This window comes from Fusarium flagelliforme (genome assembly GCF_020744385.1).
Source record: "Fusarium flagelliforme strain FIESC 12 MPI-CAGE-AA-0113 chromosome Unknown B0J16scaffold_7, whole genome shotgun sequence".
Classification (NCBI taxonomy): domain Eukaryota; kingdom Fungi; phylum Ascomycota; class Sordariomycetes; order Hypocreales; family Nectriaceae; genus Fusarium; species Fusarium flagelliforme.
The window spans coordinates 586114-607314 of record NW_025763509.1 but is presented as its reverse complement, the minus strand read 5'-3'; the positions used below and the strand labels follow the sequence as shown (position 1 = coordinate 607314).

The following is a 21201-nucleotide window of genomic DNA, read 5'->3' as shown; positions in this document are numbered from 1 at the left end:
CTTCCGTTATTTTGTATGCTGTTTGGGGTAACAATCATCAGGCTAAAGCCATATGCAGTTTGGAGACAGGGGAGAAAGCAAGCTTTTGAAAGTCTGACAGGGATCTGGGCAGGCACGGGCTCGGGATGGAACGCTGAGAGTTGTTTGCTTGTGAAAAAGGTAACAGAACAAGAAACAATACGTGGAATTACTGAATTTTGGTGTGTGTTTGTTTCTCTCACCGTCCGCACAGTGGTTTGGTTTGGTGTTGGCTGGGTCTGGGTCTGTGGATCTTGTTTGATCCCTGTCAGTCTAAAAGTGTTTTAGTCTCTCTATTAGTGAGTGCTCAAGACCCACAGACAAGACGAGGGATCTGCGGGAGAAGGGGATTAGTGAATTCGGTTCCGTGGATGCGGTTACTACAAGGGTACGCCAAGACATCTCCAGCATGCGGGAGCTGCAGGATCTCAGTCCGGCATCTGGACCCAAATCTGACATGGGGAAGAAGTGGTATGACGACTTTGGTGGTGATGACAGATAATGAGGTAAGCTTTCAATACATCCCAATGAGTTCATCAATCACTTCAGAGTCCGAGATACTGTTATGGTAACTGACCGCTTACGACCAAAACCACTTACTTCCCTAGACTGATTTTATTCTCCACAAGCTAACGACGGAAATCTACGAAATCTATCACCTCAACAAAGATCGTCGGCTTTTATTGAAGCTACGACGAACTAGCCACGCGAACGGCTTGAGGAGTGGACCAAGCCAGCGGAATTGACAAGACACCAGATCGACAAACTACCCTCAGACGCACCACCGAACTTTCCGAACAAAGAGAAGATCCTCTCCAACCACCGCTCTTTGACTTTACAAATGGCGCAAGAATCGGATGTTCCCTGTGCAAACGAAGGGGAAAAAATTCTTCAATTGAATGCATGTTGATAAATACCTTGTCGGGTTGCCGGGATGCTGTGAGACCAACACAATCCAAGCCGTGTCTCAGTTGAATCAAAGACACTAACACTAGTGATCGACGCGGCTAAAGAGCCAAGGCGCGCGTTCTTTTGACGTACCCGAACTGAAGGGAGAGGTACATTTATTCTTTCGTCGACGCGACTGACTTTTGAAAGTCAATCAATCCAATCGTCACCAGCTGAGTCAATCGTGCCATTTTCAGCAATCACTTACTCATCAGTTTCTCCTCCGTGTCTTCTGATCACGATAAAAATGACCGATCAATTGATCCTCCCTTCCACACCCGCAGCCGGCGTACGCGTCCTCGCGTTAAACAGACCCTCCAAACGAAACGCCCTCTCCCAAGACCTGATAACCGTATTCCTGGAACATCTGCACTCAGCATCCAAAGACGATGGCGTGCGAGTCATTGTCATCACCGGCAGCACGACTTTCTTTTGCGGTATGAACTCTCCTTCTCCACCGTACAGACAGGGACAAGGGGGCCCCGGCACTTGCAAATCCAGACCAGCTGACCTTGCCCCCAACAGCCGGAGCTGATATCGGGGAGATCTCACGGCTCGATGCGGAAGGGGCGCGGAAGTGCCGCTATCTCTCGGACCTTTGTTCGGGGATGCAAGCCGTGCGCAAGCCTTTGATAGCGGCTGTTGAGGGAATGGCGGTGAGATTTGATAGCCTATCCCCAAGTTCCGGGACATGCCGTGCTAATTGTTGACAGCTCGGTGGGGGTTTTGAGCTTGCACTCATGGTAATTCTTTTGCCCATCTTTTTACTCCGGGACCCGAATTGACGCTCTTTTTAGTGTGACCTCATTTTTGCTGCGCATGACAGTCGGTTCGGACTTCCTGAGGTCACGATTGGTCTCATTCCCGGCGCCGGCGGTACACAGCGGCTGACCAACGCCGTGGGAAAGTTCAAGGTCAGTAACCAACAATGCCACCCTGTACAAACACTTTACCATCCCGGTCTCTTCGCTTCTACCCTGTACAGTGAGTTGTCAATTCTAACACGTGCGTGCGCGAGTGATAGGCTATGCAGATGATCCTCCTCGGCCGTCCCATGCTCGCGGAAGAGGCCCGGTCCGTGGGTCTAGTTACTGATCTTTACGAGAGCGGTGCCGTGTTGGAACACGTGGTGAAGGACACGGCATCGACGCTTGCAGCGTCGAGCCCTATGGCGTTGGGCTTGGCTAAGGAAGCCATCTGTAGATGTAAGTTGTACCACAGAAGCACACGGTATGTTTACTAATGGTAACAGCGGATGGTTTGGGTGTTGATCATGAGTTTGAACGGAGTTTGTATTATTTTGCTTTTGGGACCAAGGATAAGGAAGAGGGCGTCAAGGCGTTTTTGGAAAAGAGAAAGCCTGACTGGGGGACGAAGTAAATGCAGGCAAGGTTTGTTGAAGTCTATAGATGAAGATCATGATCGACGTCGGAAGTGTAAATGTTCCGCTCCTGGATGTTATTGGTGTGCCAATGTTACTTCGTTCGTTCGGTTGGCCCGTCCCGTGCTGACACGCGACAATATTGGAAGACTATTGTCGATCGTGCGCAACCTTATTCTCCGAAGAATGGACCGTGTAACATGGCGTTGTTCTGTCCTCATAATCATATTGTGACTGTCAGCTTTCATGTAGGGCTCGCAGCGTCATGCCTAGGCTCGGGGTATACTGTTTCCAGTGAAGATTGGCCCAAAGCTTGGCTTTGTGTCGGGTGAATATCCATACAGTCCTGGACAAAATGAGTCTACTCTTGCCTAGTACTCATTGAAGTCCAGTGGCTTTTGACCAGGCTATACTCCGTTTCTTATGTACCGATTCCAACCGCAACAGCTAGGTAACACGTTCGATCTATTCGCTAAAATATTCGTATCGGTTATTAAAACGTAGACAAGCCTCCATGGGTAGATCAGCCATCAAATCCCTATATGTAACGGCGTGATACGACGCTGTAGGGTTGGCGTCGATCTAAGCACGAAAGCTTGTCGCCATCTTGAACAACGGTTGAGATTTGGCCATGGATGGCCCATAGCGTAACGTTCCTTGAGAACTTTATTTTCGATACTACCCTTCCATCAGGGTGCCAGAAGAATTGGTGCCAATAGCATAGAAGGCGAAATGATTCGGTCGCCGTATGCAAGCTTGAAAAGCACTTGGGCTACTTCAATTTCGCACCCAAACCTGAGAAGACAGTTCTTTTATTACCCAACTGGTAGCTCCTCCCAGGACAGTTTCTATCAATTAAATAAATATGCTCCGTTCGCATACGATTTCCCAGATCACAAAATACCCACACGACAGCGCAACCGCCCCAGTCACCATCGGCGAGCGACTCCATGATTCCACTTGTTGCTCAGAGTTCCGAGTAAAGTTTTCAGGGATCTACAATACGTGATATTCGTTAAGCCTTCACCAGCCATCGTATGATTTATTCTCGGCGCTAGAGCAGTCATCTTGCGAGTCCGTCAAAGCGCAAACGCCATCCCGCCTCACTAGAGCCGCGGGCCGTGTGCCGCGTGGAAACGGAGCTTGGCAGGGACAATACTCAAAGTACCGGTACTCCAACCATGGTTTTTTATGTTCAGCTTTTATTCCTGTAAAGTGAAGGTTCCCAGAGTTATGGGGGCTGTGCATGTATCAGATGCGAACAGTCATGATCGGCAAGTAGAAATGAAATCGAAATTAACATATTTCTTTGCTAGTATACTAATATCCAAGTATCTACAGATAAAATTGCAAACAAGCTACTCGTGATGAGAATCATATATCATCTCACATAACCACATTACCTTCCATACTGCTCCCGAGTAACAGAGTTCATGAAAGTAGTACCAGCCAGTCGGTAGGTATCAGGCTCAACGCTAGATCCGTTGGGGTTGAAGTAAAAGTTGTGTCCGTAACCACCACCGTTGTTGAAGACAGGCCACTCAGGAACGTTCTCGACTAAAACCATTGTTAGTATTGCTTTCGAACGAGTGCTTGAGGGTAAAACTTACGACCGTGCTCGTTGGGGTTGCCCTCGGTGATGAAGCTGATCCACATGCGTGTGACAAGCTGAGCGAGGTCGAGAACGTTCTTGGGAGCGTTATGGAAAGGTCCCATCCCCTTGCCGTAGCCTTGGCCGAGCTTGTTGTAGAAGACGTAGGCGACCTCAACGAAGTGAGGAGTTCCGATTTGTGCGGCTTTGTTACAGTTAGTATCTCAATTTCCAGAATTTGACAGATGAACTTACGCATGTTGATGTTGGGAGACTCGAACAGGTAAGTATAAGCAGGAACATCATACTTGGACCAAGCATCTGACCTTCTTCGTCGCCAGCTAGTAAACAGCTGATCACCCTGCAAAGCTACCATACGCTTGTACTGAGCCTTGACAGAGTCATTTGCCTTGCGGCGGTATCCAGAAGGAAGACCAAGAGCGTCAATGTTAGGGTACAAAGCCATCAGGGTCTCAGTGGTGTTGGCATCAGGACCGTTGGACATGATAGAAGCGGCAACTTCCTCATCAGTCGAAGCACCAGGACCGGCGAAGAAAGAACCCTCATCGGCGTTGGTACCGGTGATCAGAGGAACCTTGACGAACTTGCCGTTCTCGAGAAGTGTAGAAGGATAATCGGGGATGAAATCGTTGTCAACGACGGGGTAGAAGTTGCCGGGGACCTTGGTGCTGGTAGCATTGAGCTTCTCGAAAGAAACCTCACGCAGACAAGCGAGCTTGTCAGAAGCATCACCGCAGCCAGCTGCTTCGGCGATGATGTTGTAGCGCTTCTCGGGCTGGGTGAGGTTCTTCATGTCAGTACCGTCGGCGCCGGACTGGGCGATGATACCGCGGAAGAGCTTATCATCGCGGCCTCCGTAGGCGGTAGCTTGGTAACCGACGTTACCGCCACCGGCACTCTCGCCGAAGATGGTGACCTTGGAGGCATCACCGCCGAAAGCACCGATGTTCTCCTTGACCCAGTTGAGGGCAAGACGCTGGTCCTTTAGACCGAGGTTGGCGACGCCGGCGTCCATCACGTCCTTGCTGGCCATGAAGCCCCAGAAAGCAAGACGGTCTACATTGTCAGTCGAGAGCTCAAGATGAACGAACTATTGGAGTTTACTCACAGGCGACAGAAACAGCGACGAATGGCTTTCCAGCCTTGACAGCTTCCTCAACCATGAAAGTCATGTTGTAAGCGCCATTGGCAGCAAAGTCCATGGTCCAACCTCCACCATGGATAAAAACACCAACAGGAAGTGTCTCATTGCTGCTTACGCCTGAAGGACGAACGACGTTCAGAGTAAGACAGTCCTCGCTGAAAGTAGCAGCACCCTGATCGGGAGAGTTCTAAACAAAGTCAGTATCTTCCCCACAGATTCAGTTGTAACACTCACACCATAACCGACACAAGAGTCACCATACTTCTTAACCTCAAGCTTATCGAAAGTCTCATTCAAGCTCTGAGGGTTCTGGAAACGAAGCTGTCCAACGGGAGGTTGAGCAAAAGGAATACCCAGGAATAGATCCTGCTTGTATCCAGGCTCATACCGACCCTCGAGAGTACCGTTCTTGACCTTTACGGTAGGTGCTTGTTGCGAAACAACACCATCAGCAAGAAGGGCAGCCGCAGTGGCAAAGCTCAAAAGGGAACGCATCATGGAGAGAATCGCTAGTTTCTCAACTAAAGAACAAAAAGGACCATCCGATGAGTGCGGATCATCATCATTTATTCAACTCGTTAGCCCCGTCCGTATATACGGGTCCCCCGACTTGAGTGACATTGAGCGGAGAAATGGTTCCCAACGTCATGCGGAATTATTCTCTAATTGCAAGTTTTCCATAATTGTTTCCAGTATAGTATTAAGTGTCAATGCTTTTCCATGACACAACGTCGGTCCTCAAATTGCCTAAAGCGTCTCTGTTTCCGAATCGTGCTTCTGTTGCCGAGATTAACTGCCGCAGAATTTCCCCATGGGAAAATAAATACACCAATAATGCGGGGGATAGTCGGTAGAATATCGGTTGTTATTTAGCATTTTACGCTTAATCAGTCAAAATGTGTTCATGTTGGTGAGGCAATTGGGTGATTTGGATCCGATGGGACGGGCATTAAAAGTATGGAGTGCATTAGCTTGAATAAACGGGCCGTTTAAAAGGGGAATTGGGATCGTCCGAGACTTGGCAATGCGATGCTTGGAAGGCCGCAGGGTGTCAGAAGAATTGACCGCCGAAAGCATAAGAGACGAAATAACTTGGCCACCTTATGGCGTCTTAAGCTAGCATTTAGGCTACTTTATTTCTGTAGCCTAAGTCTTAGAGGATATTTCTTCTGTTACCCACCTAGGAAGGAACTCGTGATGAAACGGTTTTGCTTTAACCAGTTTCCACTCTGGGTCGTGCTTTGCCGATGTAACATCGTCATGATTCAGGGAAAAAAGTTGGCCGAATGACGGAATTAACCATTCATTATGCCAGACATCTATACACATATATACAAATACTCTATCAAAAAGCTATTATTTACAAGAAAGTAATGTTAAGAATACTCCACTTCAATCTTGAACTGGCCATTCTTGTTCTCCTCCACCAAAGTAACCTTGACTCCCCACTCAGAAACCTCGAATGACTTCTTCCCCTTCATAGACAGAGTAGCATCATTCAAAGGTTCCAGCTCTCCATTCTCCCCACAACCGTTCGATCCAGGGGTCGCATCCAGGACCTTGATCGAACCCGCCGACGTGGTAACAGTCGTGTCGACGCTATACAGAAGAACACCCGGTGCACAAATTCTCCCATCGACGCCTTTTGCAACACGTGCTTCCGCGACAATGGCAGAAGTTTGACTCGCTGCAATAACTACAGCTTTGACGCCGCCTTCGACTTCAATTGCGGTGAGGGTATGTTGGGTAGTTCCTCGCGTTGTCACGCAGTTGATGGCAGTATCCTTCAGCCATCCCAGTCGCCACTTATCCCATGCGAAGAAATCGGGTGCTGCGCCGCCTACATTGCCCATTATGCTCCATCCTCCGGTGTAGTGACCAGTGGGCAGGCCCGGTGCGCTGGGGTAGTAGTCGGGCAGACACATGGTATGGCCTGTCTCGTGATTGAGTGCCTTGTAGCCCCACGTAGTATACGGATCAGCTCCGAACGTAATTGCTCTCTTTGATACGAACTTCCCGTTCCTATCTGTAACACTGAAGCCTGTAGCCATTGACCGAGTCATCTTATCGTTGTTGCGGGTTGTCGCGATGTACAGGACGTCGTGCGCTGCTGGCATTGGGTTTCTTCCCTGGCTTCTATACACGTCGAGAGCATCTTGGATGTAAGACAGGTGCTGTTCACTGGTGAATCCTTGTTCCCACCCGTATGCTGCGGCGGATTTGGGCATACGGTAGAATCGTGATACGTCGGCGGTAATGTTGAGTTCGAGCTGGCCATAACTGGCGTTTCTGTACCACTCTGCTGCTTCAGGAACTAAGAGATCGTAGAGGTCCTTGGCAGACTCTGACGATGGGGATTCGGCGTCGATAAAGTCGACGAAGATCATGGAACCCTGGATTGTGCCGGTACCAGAAACACAGTCTTCTTGGAAGCCATGACCGACGCTCATGTACGTATCGGTGCTTGGCAGTTTGCAGGTGGAAACCGCTTGTCTTGCGCCAAGGGGTCGTGCCTGGTTGTGAAGAGAATGATGAAGATCTCTTGATGAGAATCCACAAGGCTTTTTATCAAGAGCTGCTACCAGAGCAGGCAATAACAACGAAACGAATGACAGGTTCGAAAACATGATGAACAGATGCCCAGGCTGATGTCCCTCAACTCCAGAACTTGGAATCTGATCCCTCTTATAAATCTTTAGAAATTTAGACTTTAATGGCCTTATACCGGCAGATGAATTTCTAGATTAGTTCCTCATACGAGAAAGCTGGGGTTTAATGAGAAGGGATCCTCATTCGAAACAACCCAAGCCCGTGCATAACGCACTTGGTGGGTTTCGAAATTATAGCGTAGTAGGAAGATGGAGCGATTGGACGGGATAGTTCGAAACTTTTTAAAAATCCCGAGCACTGACTGCTTCTGATCGACATCGCGTATCAGTTGGATCGAGAGAATGTGAGTCAACTGAACTAGAGAGTCGCCGTCTCAGTCGGATGCACGGCTGTCGACTGTTTATCAACGTTTATTTTTGGAAAGCTAAACCATTCTCGGATGAGTGATGAGTGATGATGTGTCGTGTTCAGGACGGCTAGAGTTGTGATTGATAAGAAATATCATAGCTTTCGTTCTAAGTTCGAAACGGAATATCATCTACCGTCCCCGGTCCTGCAGAAGACATCATGAAATGATTGAAGAAGGGCAGTGCTTTGATATGCCTTTTATGGTCTGTACTAATTTCCAGCATTTAATCATGATATATTCGATCCCTAATACAGCAGATCTACCAGCTTAAAGTCCAGTCGATCTTGCAACTATTGAGTTATCATGAGTTTCAGTCTCAGTTCACCCGACATCCGACAAGTCAAGTACATGATCATTCGATTCCAACACCATGCATGCGCTAGACTAAGTATTCCGCTGTTCCTTTGCTATCGGCCTTGTTCTTTTTGAATAATAGAGGGGTTTTTTGGTGGTTTATCAGTCAAAATCGCAACTCTGTTGGTGACGACCTTGAAGCGATGGCTTTGCATCAGCTTACGTCGCATGCGAGACTTACAACAAAGTGTCACTACTATATATACCCCAGGCCTTATATGTCATCTCGTTAGATAAAGTAAACATGTCCACTATTGGCTTCTCGCCGCAGTTCTCGAAGCCAGTTCTTGGTTCGGCCCTCATCCGCTGTGGCTGACACATAGACACAATCGAGCATCGTCATGATGGATGTTAGACAACGAGAAAGAACAACTTTCGTTACAGTAGCTCAGCCAATAAGGGAATAGGAGTGTCAAGAGTTAGAGTGCCAAAGCTGTTGACATATTGCTCTGCTTAGCAACGAGAACCAGGCGCAAATCGGTGCAGGGCCCATTTAAAAAGTGGTGATAGCTTCACGAACTCATGTCTGACATCGCGAAAGTCGCTCTGACCCAAGCGCTCATCGTAATTATTCGAGGGGGCATTGAGTCCAATCTCTTATTGCCACAAGCACATGCCAACTGATCTTTTATCGCGTCTCGGACGTTGGGAAAATGAATGGCGCCGCTACTCAACGCGACATTCACCGAGAACTACCTATACCGTGGACGGAAGTTGAGTCAAAAAAAATTGTTGTCAGGCTTCGGATTAAATCCAAAATAACACAACGTAGCGATGAATGCGCGAATGCAGAAAGGTCGCGTGCACGTTCTTGACTTCTCGGTCCGCTGTCGAAGGTCGCCACGAGTTGTCATACCCTACAGCTAGAATAAAATGGGTTGTCGCGGCAAGTCCCAGGCCAAGTTGAAGTCAAGCCGCCAATTTTGAGTTATGCAATTACTCAAATCAATTGACTCAGTATTCGGAAACAACCTAGATACCATCTCATCCCTTGCAAAAGTTTGCGCCGCGTAAAGATCGAAGCTGGAGTCTTTTTCACAATCAAAGGAAAACGCCACAAGGTCCCTGAACGCTCGCGACACTTCTGCCCATTGACAGGCGCTAGTACCTGAAGCTAACTAGCCACAATTCGGTCTCTTGTACAAAAATTGACATGCCCCTGAGCCGATGCATCAAACATCACGATAGCTTCAATAGTGAATCAATAGTGTAAAGGACCCTTTCGTTAGTTTGCCTCTTGACAGGAAACATTTGCCGCGATTGGTGATTACGACGCGTTATGGATGTTTTGGGGGTCGCGCATTCTTGCGTCGCTAGGCAGGGATGAGTTTGCAGGGGTGGCAGTTTAGGGGTTACTTGCCTGGATTCGTGTCGTTAGAAGCTCGGAGGTTTTGATGCTTGATGTCTTTGATTCAACCAGCTTGAGATATCTCTATGCAAGTATTTTACCAAGATGTCATTATCTCATTCGCAACGGAAGAGCGAGTTGTGATGATCAATCCTGAAGGAATTGCTGAGCTTCAATTCAAGGGGGCGGAGAATCAGCCACCCAAATAAAAGCACGTTTCATGTGGCGTTTTTAGCTTCACTTCAGCTGAAGCATCGCGAATGCCCCTCTTTCGCACGGAGCTCTCATCCAACGGCTCCTCCTTTTATCGGATCATTGTCGCTCTCCTATTCCAGAGAAACTGTCGTTTGCATGGCTCAAACGAGTGGCGCTCTTGACCGTTTGATACGAAAGTTTCTACGAGTAGCGAGGGGAAGGTTTTGAACGTAGGAGCGAAACAATTGAGTTGAAGGGATCAAAAGCCGGGTTTTGGAGGGGGAGTCGTCATCTTGGCTGCGTCTTAATGACGTGAGACACTTCTTGGCAACAGTTCAATTGACAGCGACATGAACAACGATGAAAAGCACGATGGCAACGGTTTAAAGAGAAGCTTTTGTCGTGAATAATCTAGAACACGGAGATCTAGAAGGAAATTGCTTGGCGAGGATCCATTAAAGGGATCGACTACGGGAGTCAAGGTGCAGGGCTGCCCGTCAGTTGGTGGTGACGGGATCTTCAGGTTTGGACTTCAGGGCAGACGGTCCCCGCACTCGTGGAACCCTTCAGTGCAGTTTTCAGCGGTGAATGCTCCAGAAATAGAACTGACTCCCAAATAACAGTCTTGATGAACATGAAGAGTACGACAATTGATGTTCTCCTGATGATAACGTTAAACTTAAACTCAACTACCGTGGCCTGACTTCCCCCTTCCCAGGCTTCCTTTGAGTCCCCTTTTATGCGTCGTCACAGATTGATTGCAAAGTGGATAACGAGGCGTCAGAATGGTACCCGCCATCAGCCAACCGTCGCGCAGCCCATTGGTGTGAAGCGCTACTGAGACAACTCCATTATGGCCCTCTAGGAGCTTGTTTTAGGGAGTAGCGAAAGGATGCGATGCTAAAAAAAAAGTAGAGAAAAAACCCCTGCTTAAAAAGAGAGTCAGGGGTCATCATTCGTGTTCTTTCGCCCTTCTCAGCTGAACTTGTATCTTCCTTTCCTCACATTCTTTTTTTGCAGTAGTATTTTTTTGTTGTACGAGTTTTTGCAAAAATGACCGTCCCAAGGTCAAACAGAGCGGTCGTTTTGGCCGCGGTGGTCTTTATCACTATTTTTCTTGGTTTGGCGCATTTCCACCTGAAGACGCCCAGCGAGACAGCCACTTCCGGAATGTAAGTTTTCCGCCTCCTCTTTTGGGTCTTGCGAAACTCAATCTGACATTTGTGCTGTGACAGCGACGAGCCTGCACCTTTCATCCCCGAGAAAGAAGCTGCTGCTTCTGAACCGACTTTTGTTCCTTCTGTCGATGACGGAATTGGCGCAGAGGAGCCCGCTGCCGCGAAGCCCGCTGCTGAGAAGCCTGCTGCTAAGGAGCCTGCCGAGACTGTTGTTGAGATCGTCGAGGTTGAGCCCACGCCTACGCCCGAGGCTGAGGATGAGCACGACCACGACCACGACCACGAGCATGCACACGAGCATCAAGTCCACCCCAACAAGGATCCCGCTGAGGCTCCCGCCGATGAAGAAGAGCTCGCTCAGGCCGCCGCTGCCGCCACAGCATCCGAAACTCCCACTCTCGCCGCCGAGCAAGACGCTGCTCCTACACCCGATGAGATCCCCGAAGCGCCCGCGATTCCCGAATTCTCCTCCGAACTCAACCTCGATGCCTTCACCCCCGACAAATGGATCAAGCCCGCCGTAAAGGTCAACGAGGCTGAATACTTCCCCTACGGCCACTGGCCCTCCAAGCTCCCCTCCGACAAGCCCATCTGGAACGAGCCCCTCGGCAAGAAGCTCTGCATCATTGATCTTGAGAGTCGTTCTTTCAATAAGCCTGGCCAGATCTGGTCGGACGAGATGACATGGAACAGGAGCAAGGAGGTCCACGGTCCGTCTGGTGGTACATTGAACCACTGGGTCTACGGTATGTCTCGCTAAATGACAGCTCTCGCTTGACACGTACTGACACATTTAACAGCCAAGATCCACGGATACGAGTACTACCACATTACCATCAACGGCTACCCCGACCGTCGCGATTCCTGGAAGAAGCCATCCGTCCTCTCGCAAGTCCTCAAGAAGCATGATGTCTGCGTCTTCATTGACTCAGACGCTCTCTTCAACAAGCTCGACCTTCCCATGGAGTGGCTCATGAACTACTGGAGTATCGACCCCAAGAACAACTCCATGGCCCTGCCCTACGACCCCGACACCCAGCACAACCGCGACCGCAAGAACAACCTGTTCCTCAACACCGGTTTCATGATCATGCAGAACAAGAACAAGACCTACGAGATCTTCAAGGAGTGGGATGACTGCCCCAATGAAGGCGGTCGTTTCCCTGGCTGCACTGAGTTCCGCAACCGCAAGGGCTGGCAGCCGACCGACCAGGGCGGTTTCGGCACCTTTATTCGCTACGAGTACCCCAACGAGATTCTCTCTCTACCTTGCGATGAGGCCAACGGTTTCCCCGAAAGCAACTCTGGCTGCAACGGCAAGTTCATCAAGCACGTGTGGATTGGCAAGGAGGATCGTCTCGTCCAAGCTGTCGGCGCCGTCTTCCCTGGCGTTCTCCTCGAGACTTTCCACAAGCAGTTCCTCAAGGAGTCTAAGAACTTCAGGACTTCTGAGGATGAGCTCATTAAGCAGAATGGAAAGCCTTGGTAAACACTTGCTTTTATATAATAGCTGTTGGAGTTTTTGGCTTTTCTTACATGTGGGCGTTATTTTTTTTAATTCCCTGCTCACCAGCCTGATTGGCGGGTTGGGAGGAATGGTGTATAAATAGAATGCAATTGGATATAGACCTAGGGGAATGGGTTCGGATAAACCTGAATATAAAAATACAATTATTTTACTGTTAAAACGCGTTGACATTGTTATCGTGATCGGAGGTGCTCATTGTTGTGGTGGTACGTGTCATTTTTCTCCCTTCAACTTATCGGCGGACCCCGCAATCCGAAGCAGAGTCGTTGACGCCAGTGGCATGAGCCACTCGGCTATCTAATCCAATGTGTTTCTCTTATTGTGTTCATAAAGATAGTCAAGTACAACGAGGCTTAAGCCATTGGATTTCTCCAACTAGATAGTTCATATGTGCTTCTTTTCTTGTCTCCGTCTCTCCGGCCCTCCCATTCGTGGAGCCAATGAACTTCTATATGTACGAGCGACAAACTCGACCGCCGAAGAAGACAACATATGCGTGCTACACGGGATCAAGACATGATTGACTGTTGCTGACCGACCGAGAGATAACGGACCGGATCGACAGACCGAGAGTTGAACTGCTTTTGACCGTGTACACGATGTGGTATCATATAGATCCTGTGGCCTGGATAAATATCCTCGGCTTGGTTGAGAAAACTAATCTCTACGGGTATCTCTTATTTGAGGTTAGTCCGCATTCTTCGGTTTCTGATACATACCGGGCATTGCATCATGGGTTATCACCGGAGAGGTTCATGTGGCTTATTCAGATCGATTTGCTCTCCATCGATCATGTATATCCCAGATTTACCGAGCGACTGGTGTCTCCCGAGACCATGGATAGCTTATTCAAGTTGACTTGTACTGTTTATAAGCACCGGGACTTGTTCAATGTTGTACGGTTGTGGTTGGATGCTAATTATCGTGGCTGAGTCTTAAGTTGGTCACTGCTAAATGTGCAGGTTGGTGAGTTCATTCGAACTCTATCATAGCGAACGAAACTCAAAATGATCTTCTTTAAATTACAACGTAGTGTGAACGAACATATGGACAAATTCCATTGGCACCCCGAGGACATGGATAGATGTCACAGGAGCGTTTGGGTTCGAGGATACCTGGTCAATCCGTGTTTCCTGTCTCAAGCCACATGACATGAACGAAAAAGCAAATTAAAGGTCTGACAAAAGGTCGGAGCCAGCCACTCATGTTATAAAAAAAAAGCCTGCTTGTCACAATGCGTGCCCCTTTACTCGTAGGTGTTGCAGAACGACATCGACCAGACATTTTTAACGAGATTTCGACACAATAACAACAACCTGAAGCATTTCTAAAACCCATTCTCACTCTCTGACCGTTTTCTTTTCGACTCGACAGTACGGACATCTAGGTTGCCCACAGCCCGGACAATTCGGTGTAGTAGCTCTCATACCACTTGCTAGACAGCAGCAGCATGTCCAGATGTATACCTGCTTCTTCTTCTTGGGGGCCTCGTAGGAAGTCAGTATACCGCGGTTCCAGTAAGTCGAAAAGATTAGACGGAGCTCACTCGTTCGCGTATTCCGGTGGCATCCGAGATCTCAACTTCTGAGTCGATATGTAAGTCGGGGTATTGATTATCGTCAACAAAGGCGTCGATAGCTACATGTAGAACGTCCTGATCCCTTGAAAACGCTCCATCGTATTGAGAAATCGATCTGGACATTGCCGAGCATTGTCACTCAGGGTTGAGCTCTTCACGATAGGTTATAGTAGAGTAAGAAGGGCCACGAGAAAGAACTCAAAGAGGAAACCTGTTGGAGGGGCAGACAGCGTTTTTATCCAATGCAGCGCGTAAATATTCATCCGCCTGAGTGAGGTCAGCCTAGAGGACGGACATAGGTTCACTGACAAAAAGAAAAATAGAGGAACGAAGTTCATCCCTGTCAATTTCACTTCTGCTACCCGTACCTTAGTTAAATTGCATCCATACCAGTCGATTTCAACTGAACTTAAATATTAATGTTGAAGACGGGACATTATATCAGAAGCAGCTAGACGGGAACAGTTTAAAAGTCATTACACTAACAGCAGAGCTGCCTATAGAAAAGCCCAACTGTGCTCGCCATATCGTCCTTTACTTGGCTGATAGATATTTCTGTCATGAAATACGGCAGCTCTTCGAAATCTGTGGCGTAATTTTGTGTTCATAGTCATCTCCAGGATCAAATACGGGGTTACGCAATCTTGTCGCAGATATGGTTCATGTTGCGCTCAAACCTGAGCCCGCAAGGATTTTAAGATAGCTGAGTCCATAGCCTCGTTCCGCAATCCCATTCAACATGAGCCGCTGCGGTGAGGCTTGACTAGGTATTGTGGTGTTGGTTGAGTATCCGTACAACCCTCTTATTCCAAGCCGATTTCCATAATAATTAAACAATTGGCTCGGTAGTTTAATTGACAGAATGTCTATTGGAGCTAGCCATTGTACATGGCTCTTAGTCAAATAAGCTGATCGTATGTACTTCTTTCCGTCGATCTGCGCCGTCACCCAGTCAGTTAACAGATCGAATAAAAAAATGTGTGAGACAGCAGTATGCATTATTGTGGATATATTTCAGGTGACATGTAAACTTGGATTGTTACAAATTGGTCTTTTCTGTGCCGCGTTGCAGCGATAGCAGGAAGCCTGTTATAAGTTAGCTATCAGTGTCGCACGCAGACCGTGCGACACTTCAATCCAGGTAGTGCAATCCCAGTAATGCCAGAAGAGTCTTCCGGTCGGAAGACTTTGTTAATTTGCCGGAAGCCGATGCCACCCCAAAGATATACTTATACTGACGCGATGCTTATTGATTGCCCTCTCTTGCATCCGATCCGGACAGTACGATGATGACATCAGTACTTGTCAGTAGGTAATATACATTGGACTTAGGCTCTACCGTCGTTAGCTAGGCTACTTTTGACATATTAAGTAAGCTAAAGGAACAAGATCACAATTTAGATACAATCAGTTCACGTGAACTTGAGTGTATGCGACTAGCCTAATTATGCTCCAGACATATCACTTCTTGGTTAAGATCTTAGCTTACTTTGTGAGATATGTTTTAGGTCTGGAACCATCTATGCAAGTTAGTGACTGTTCCGTTCAAGCTTCGCACAAAGAATGTCCAATCTCCATCAAGGCCGCATAACTTTGCCTTCAGAACAATTCTGGGTTTTCACGGTGCACAACTTTAGTAAATGGATTTCTCTTCAACCGGTGAGTCAAAATCACGATTCAAGCCAATGGAGCTCTTTGACTGCACTAACAATCTCGGTCTAATGGTTGATGATGTTTGTGAATTGTCGGACAAGAGGTCATGGGAGCACCAAAAGTGCAACGATATGGAATTCCATGTGAGACCTGCGTGCGATACCTATCACTGCTCTAGAAATGGTTGACCGCCCTGCCCTCACGTCGAATTATAACATCGTGGCTCATCTAGATGGGCCTCACTTATTAAGGCAGACGATTGCCTTGTCCAGAACCAGATCTTATAGGCGAACCCTACACACCGGGCACTAGCAGCTGTCAGAAATGGAAGGCCTCAAACGGTCAGATAATTTACCATGGCAGTGGAACGGGGGCTGATAAATTCCCGGTTACTACCCATCTACCGGGTTGATTTGTGTTTCCTCTTTTCTCTACACCACATGGAGTCATCGGAATATCGTCAACTGAGCTATCATTAATTGGCTAATAAAAGTTATATAAGAACCGTAAGTGGTGTTTCATATTTACTAGTCTCTTTCATATCAGTCTTATGACTTCAAAGCGTCTATTCTATTTGCTGAATGTACATATGGAGTGGAGGTCTGGATTACATTACACAGTTTGGTTACTCGTTCCACGATACTGACAGCGTTAACAGGGAAAAACTGGCATTCAAATGGACGAAGCATCGCACACTGTTCAGCGCTCCAAGAAGAATCGCGTGAAATACCGGCCCAGGAAAAAGTACTCCAAAGGAGATCAGCCACAAATCAGTGTAAGTATCGGCTCTCTGTGCCTGTGCGCACTGGATCATGTAACACCCAGGAGCATGAATGATCACGAAGAAACGATCATCACCCCTCAGTTCAACCCGGAGCGCCTCCCAATAGAGAACGAGCCTTATCTAAACGTTGAAGAAGACTCCGATGACGAAGATCATTTTGAGGTATTCATGACGAAGGACGGCAATAGGCCTAGACCACTCTGTTACACTGAGACTGTCAAGGCCTTCTGCCATTCGGAAACACTACGTGAGCTCATATCAAATAACTCAAAGCTTTCATCTAAGAAGATCTGCTTGGTCGACGATATGGCGAACGATGGTTCAAGAGCAACAAGAGTGGGGATTTATAAGCCTCTTACCAGCTGGGAGTTGTACCACAAGCTGAAGAAGCAAGTCAGTCAATGCTCCTAACCATGTATCACTCGCCGCTAATTGTGACAGAGGTTCCAAACTCCTAAGACTGCTGGGAAGTCTCAACAACTCAATGTAGATCGCAGATTGAGGTAATGGCTGATTCCAAACTCACGAAGAAAACCTTGGCTAACAGTGTGAAGCTTCGCAGCAGATCCTGATAGTCATGTACTAGCAGCCATCATGCTTACAGCTCCAGAACTGCAAGTCATTTCACTGATAGATTTCTTCTACTATTATACATCCTTCCGTCCACACATACGATTCTCTAAAACGGTAAATACTCCACATTTCGTAACCAATTATGCTCATACGAACCAGTTTCGCACAGCCTCGAGGGCACTTGAACTTCAACCAACAGTTCCATTTGCCCTTCTATTCATGGAGATACACCAAACAAGAGCCGAAAGACAATCGATTCAAGACAGATGGAAGCCCACTCCGGAATGTCCACAATATGCGGTTCCTTCGCGGAAAGTCATCTAAAAAAGTCTATGAAGTTGACTACCTCTGTGAAGCACAACTCTCAGTCCTTGTTACCGCTTTTGATCAGAGGGTATGGACCGGATATTGCTTTGTGGACGTATACTACCAAGCCGAAGGTCGGAGACAGGCTACAAACGACTACTGCAAGATTGATAGAGATGTAGACTCGTTACAGACGGATCCTTTTACCAACGGCGAATGCGATTCCGAACATCCCATACTGGATCCGGGTCAGTACTTCTTGACTTCCCTAGACTCACAGCTACGGGTCTTTAGAAACGAATGGACGGACACTGTGCATCACATAGGGATCAGGGTAAAAGACTATGTATTTCGATCCATCCACAATCTTTTTCGAAGGATCACACTAACACTCCACGACTAGATAAGCAACTTTCCCTATTGGTCCCGGAAGTTATACGCCTTACTTTCTATGGAGACCCAAGAACCTTCGGTCTGGCTATGCGACACAAGAAGTATATTGGCCAAGCTGATTACGTGCCTGGAGGATACCATCCACTGCTGGGACAACTACGCGCCCACAGACGCGCCCCCGTCAATCTACGAGCGACGATGTCTGGAATGCATCCAGCAGACAATGTTAGACCTCAGAATATGTCTGCGAGACCTCAAGAACGTCCGGAAACTATGCGACGAACATGAACGCGCTGTAAGAGCCTGCTTCTGCAGAACAAGAGATTGCACATGCTGACCCTTCCTCTTTAGTTGAATCTTAACAACATCGATGCACAAAAGCATGTCTCCCGCCTCCAAACTACCTCGGCCCAGAATAACCAAACGGCGACTTATTTCCTCCTTTATGTAAGAGGCGATCCTCATTGACGTAAGAAGTGCAATGCTAATCATCGAGTTCCTAACAGGTAGTATCACCCATCACATTGGCAGCGGCAATGCTGTCCATGCAGGAGAAGGCGATACCTAGCATCTTAGGTCCTAACAAACTATCCTTCGTTGTTCTGGCGCCAGTCCTTGGGGTGATCGTGGCTTTAGTGGCTAGAGTTATACATTCCTGGGACAATATACAACCGACACTTGCCCAGTGGATAAAACGACATCGGGCTTCAGATATTGAGCTCGCAGACATGTAGTTTCCAGCATCAATGCCAAATCCCTTTTCAATGTTTCTATGCCTTTAAGAAGCCTTCATGAACACTGTTATAAAAGCCATTGGCCCACACATGACTTGTCACGCTGCTAGCTGATTATCCTTCTTTCACCAAAGCATGCACAACCCACCCGAAGCTTGGTTTAGGGGAGAATCTGTCCCTTATAAGCTCATCTAAACTGAATGGCCTGATTGATATGCATCACAGGAACAGTAGTTCTTATAGTGCATATGGAGACCTAATTCCTTCCGCTTTTGCGAGATCCATTGCCAGCCTTTCTCGAACATATGCTTGCGTTCATATAACTGGTATATAGCATGATGGCTTTACTCTATATGGCCTCCATTCACGCTCAATCGACCGCTAAACCCCTGTTTGATCTTTGTACCTTTCATTGTATAAGCTTGATAGAACTGCACGCGTCCATTGAAGCGTCAACTCATCTATTTCCTAACCCTATGGGTCTTCTCAAGCCAATAGCTGATGCTATTGCCTTTAATTGACCAATGACTGCTTGTTTCTTGAAGAGAAAAAGCCGGAAGGTGGTCTTTTCACTGTATTCACAAGCTACCCTTCCAAGTTGGCTTTGCCTAATAACTTTGCACTTTGAGGTCTAATTTCTTAAGCCTGATCTCTTGGAATCGGACAATTTCTCAGTCTCACTAAAGTCTTGCACAGTCAGCCGAGTACACAAGACATCCACTAACATTACATTGCCCTGTCAATTGGTGAATCCAATGGAACTTTTACGTTGCCTCTATGGGGTCACGACATAGATCTGTCCCTTTCTCTTCAAATCTTTGCAATATCCCCATCTTATAGCAATTGATTGAAGTCATAAGATAAGTAAAATCCATTTTGCCACAAATATTGACATTCCAACCTTTTTTCTATTGGACCTTGTGTCAGTGACTGTCTCCCGGGAGACCGATTCTTACAAAGCTGAGACAGCACACTTTCTTTATCCGACAGATTAAAACCTTTCCCCTTTCAGCACCTTTTTCCCAACCACATGTATATGCAGTGCAGCTCAGCTAAGGACCTAGCTCAGCTATTTTGTTTTATGTGGACCTTATGTCTATGACTCCCTATAGACTGATCAAGGTTACAAAGCTGAAAAAACATACTTTCTCAATATTAACACATTAAACCACTACCTGGGTCAGCTATGGATGAGTTTATTAACAACCTTCAACATAATCGACCGGCTGCTTGTCAGCAACGAGTAAGGCGCACGCACCCTTCCTCTTCCTACACAATACTAACTCAATATGAGGTCCCTCAGAGAAAACGAATGGTCTGGATATGGACTTGCTGCAATTGTCAAACAAGTGGGATGCGAGTTTCAGTAGCCGATTGTCCTTCATGTGGAGCTCCAAGGTGTCCATACTGTCGTGTGGAAAAGAAGACAGTTAAAGAATGAGTCCAGGTATGAAGCCACCAGAAACAATGTCTTCAGATAGGATATTGCTAGCCCTATGTTGATGTGTGTAATGGCATGCATTGGAATGACATTGGACCGAGGATATAGAGCTGGCACAGGTGGAGGTCTGAGATTCAATGTCTTGATTCTGAGTTAAAGATCTCTGCTCCCAGATGTAAAGCTTCCATAAAGGCTCGTCTGCTATCTGATCTATCTCTCCAGTAATATCTAACTCTCTTGTGCAAGGCACCCTTACATTATTCTGGCCAAATTCCCTCCCAGGGTTTCCGTGGCGACGCCTCGGTGGTATTCGTAGGCTACAGTGAGATAAATCTTCAAGCAGTAGGCATCTACCGATTCATGATCATGGGCAACGGATTCATACCACTGTGGAGATTTACTTTTTTCTTTGCCTAGCACTTGTTGTCACTGTTCTCCCGACCGCGTCGGAATCGCCCTTTTCCACCCGCTTTATTGCACAGCGCTAATTCTTCCAAGCATCTTCCAACATCTCATCACAGCAACAAGCAATCACACCCCCCCGCCGATGGATGAGGGAACCTTTCTCAACATATCTCTACACGAGTTGAGCGTCCGAAATCCTTGGCTTGCCACTCATCCTCTGCTATGGACCGAACGACACCTGCAGCTTGTAAACTGCACATTTCAACAACTCGATACCCCTACCGAAACCGGTAAGAACCAAGAGGATACCGTGGGTGACGTAGAGGATTTCGCGACCGAATGGGAATGCGGTTTGAAAGGCTGTTATTTTCGCCAGCTTTTCGATCGTGATGGAAGTCCTTTGGAACATACTGGGTATACTGTTCTGTTTCGCCTTGCTTTTCGGCTTTACTAACGGGCCATGCAGTGGCGCACCGGGTTTCGACTATGCTCGACGTGAGATACATCTACTGGATTGTGGCGTTTACTTGAAGCCAGCTCGACCCCCATCAGGGACCAGCCCTGCACGGCTTATGGTGGGCTTTTACGAATATGCATGGGCAGCAGCT

General features: G+C 47.5%; 6 protein-coding genes across 6 annotated transcripts; 3 read left to right on the top strand and 3 right to left on the bottom strand.

Annotated features, from left to right (window-relative positions):
- The first annotated feature begins 1068 nt into the window (after positions 1-1068).
- Positions 1069-2385, top strand: B0J16DRAFT_181439 (ClpP/crotonase-like domain-containing protein). Its single transcript, XM_046122609.1, has 6 exons — positions 1069-1403; positions 1492-1622; positions 1680-1709; positions 1764-1880; positions 1991-2171; positions 2219-2385. The coding sequence occupies exons 1-6, from the start codon at positions 1214-1216 to the stop codon at positions 2344-2346; spliced, it is 777 nt and encodes a 258-aa protein (XP_045978681.1). The 5' UTR covers positions 1069-1213; the 3' UTR covers positions 2347-2385.
- A 1361-nt stretch (positions 2386-3746) lies between these two features.
- Positions 3747-5870, bottom strand: B0J16DRAFT_309753 (Alpha/Beta hydrolase protein; the record flags this gene model as incomplete). The annotated part of the gene is made up of 5 exons (XM_046124929.1): positions 5338-5870; positions 5068-5290; positions 4194-5015; positions 3958-4143; positions 3747-3904 (listed from the first exon to the last, which is right to left on the bottom strand). Exons 1-5 carry the CDS (start codon positions 5599-5601, stop codon positions 3747-3749), a joined length of 1653 nt encoding a protein of 550 aa, XP_045978680.1. The 5' UTR covers positions 5602-5870.
- Positions 5871-6479: 609 nt separating this feature from the next.
- On the bottom strand, positions 6480-8031 carry B0J16DRAFT_364607 (uncharacterized protein; the record flags this gene model as incomplete). Its single annotated transcript, XM_046129951.1, has 2 exons — positions 6480-7591; positions 8016-8031. The coding sequence occupies 2 exons, from the start codon at positions 8029-8031 to the stop codon at positions 6480-6482; spliced, it is 1128 nt and encodes a 375-aa protein (XP_045978679.1).
- A 2966-nt stretch (positions 8032-10997) lies between these two features.
- B0J16DRAFT_309748 (uncharacterized protein) lies at positions 10998-12885 on the top strand. Its single transcript, XM_046124928.1, has 3 exons — positions 10998-11191; positions 11255-11943; positions 11998-12885. The coding sequence occupies exons 1-3, from the start codon at positions 11073-11075 to the stop codon at positions 12684-12686; spliced, it is 1497 nt and encodes a 498-aa protein (XP_045978678.1). The 5' UTR covers positions 10998-11072; the 3' UTR covers positions 12687-12885.
- Positions 12886-13638: 753 nt separating this feature from the next.
- B0J16DRAFT_348456 (uncharacterized protein) lies at positions 13639-14663 on the bottom strand. Its single transcript, XM_046128745.1, has 2 exons — positions 14272-14663; positions 13639-14212 (listed from the first exon to the last, which is right to left on the bottom strand). The coding sequence occupies exons 1-2, from the start codon at positions 14425-14427 to the stop codon at positions 14066-14068; spliced, it is 303 nt and encodes a 100-aa protein (XP_045978677.1). The 5' UTR covers positions 14428-14663; the 3' UTR covers positions 13639-14065.
- Positions 14664-16633: 1970 nt separating this feature from the next.
- B0J16DRAFT_375208 (uncharacterized protein) lies at positions 16634-18747 on the top strand (the record flags this gene model as incomplete). The annotated part of the gene is made up of 6 exons (XM_046130678.1): positions 16634-17134; positions 17183-17244; positions 17474-17954; positions 18024-18308; positions 18365-18460; positions 18520-18747. The coding sequence occupies 6 exons, from the start codon at positions 16634-16636 to the stop codon at positions 18745-18747; spliced, it is 1653 nt and encodes a 550-aa protein (XP_045978676.1).
- Between the last annotated feature and the right edge of the window lie 2454 nt (positions 18748-21201).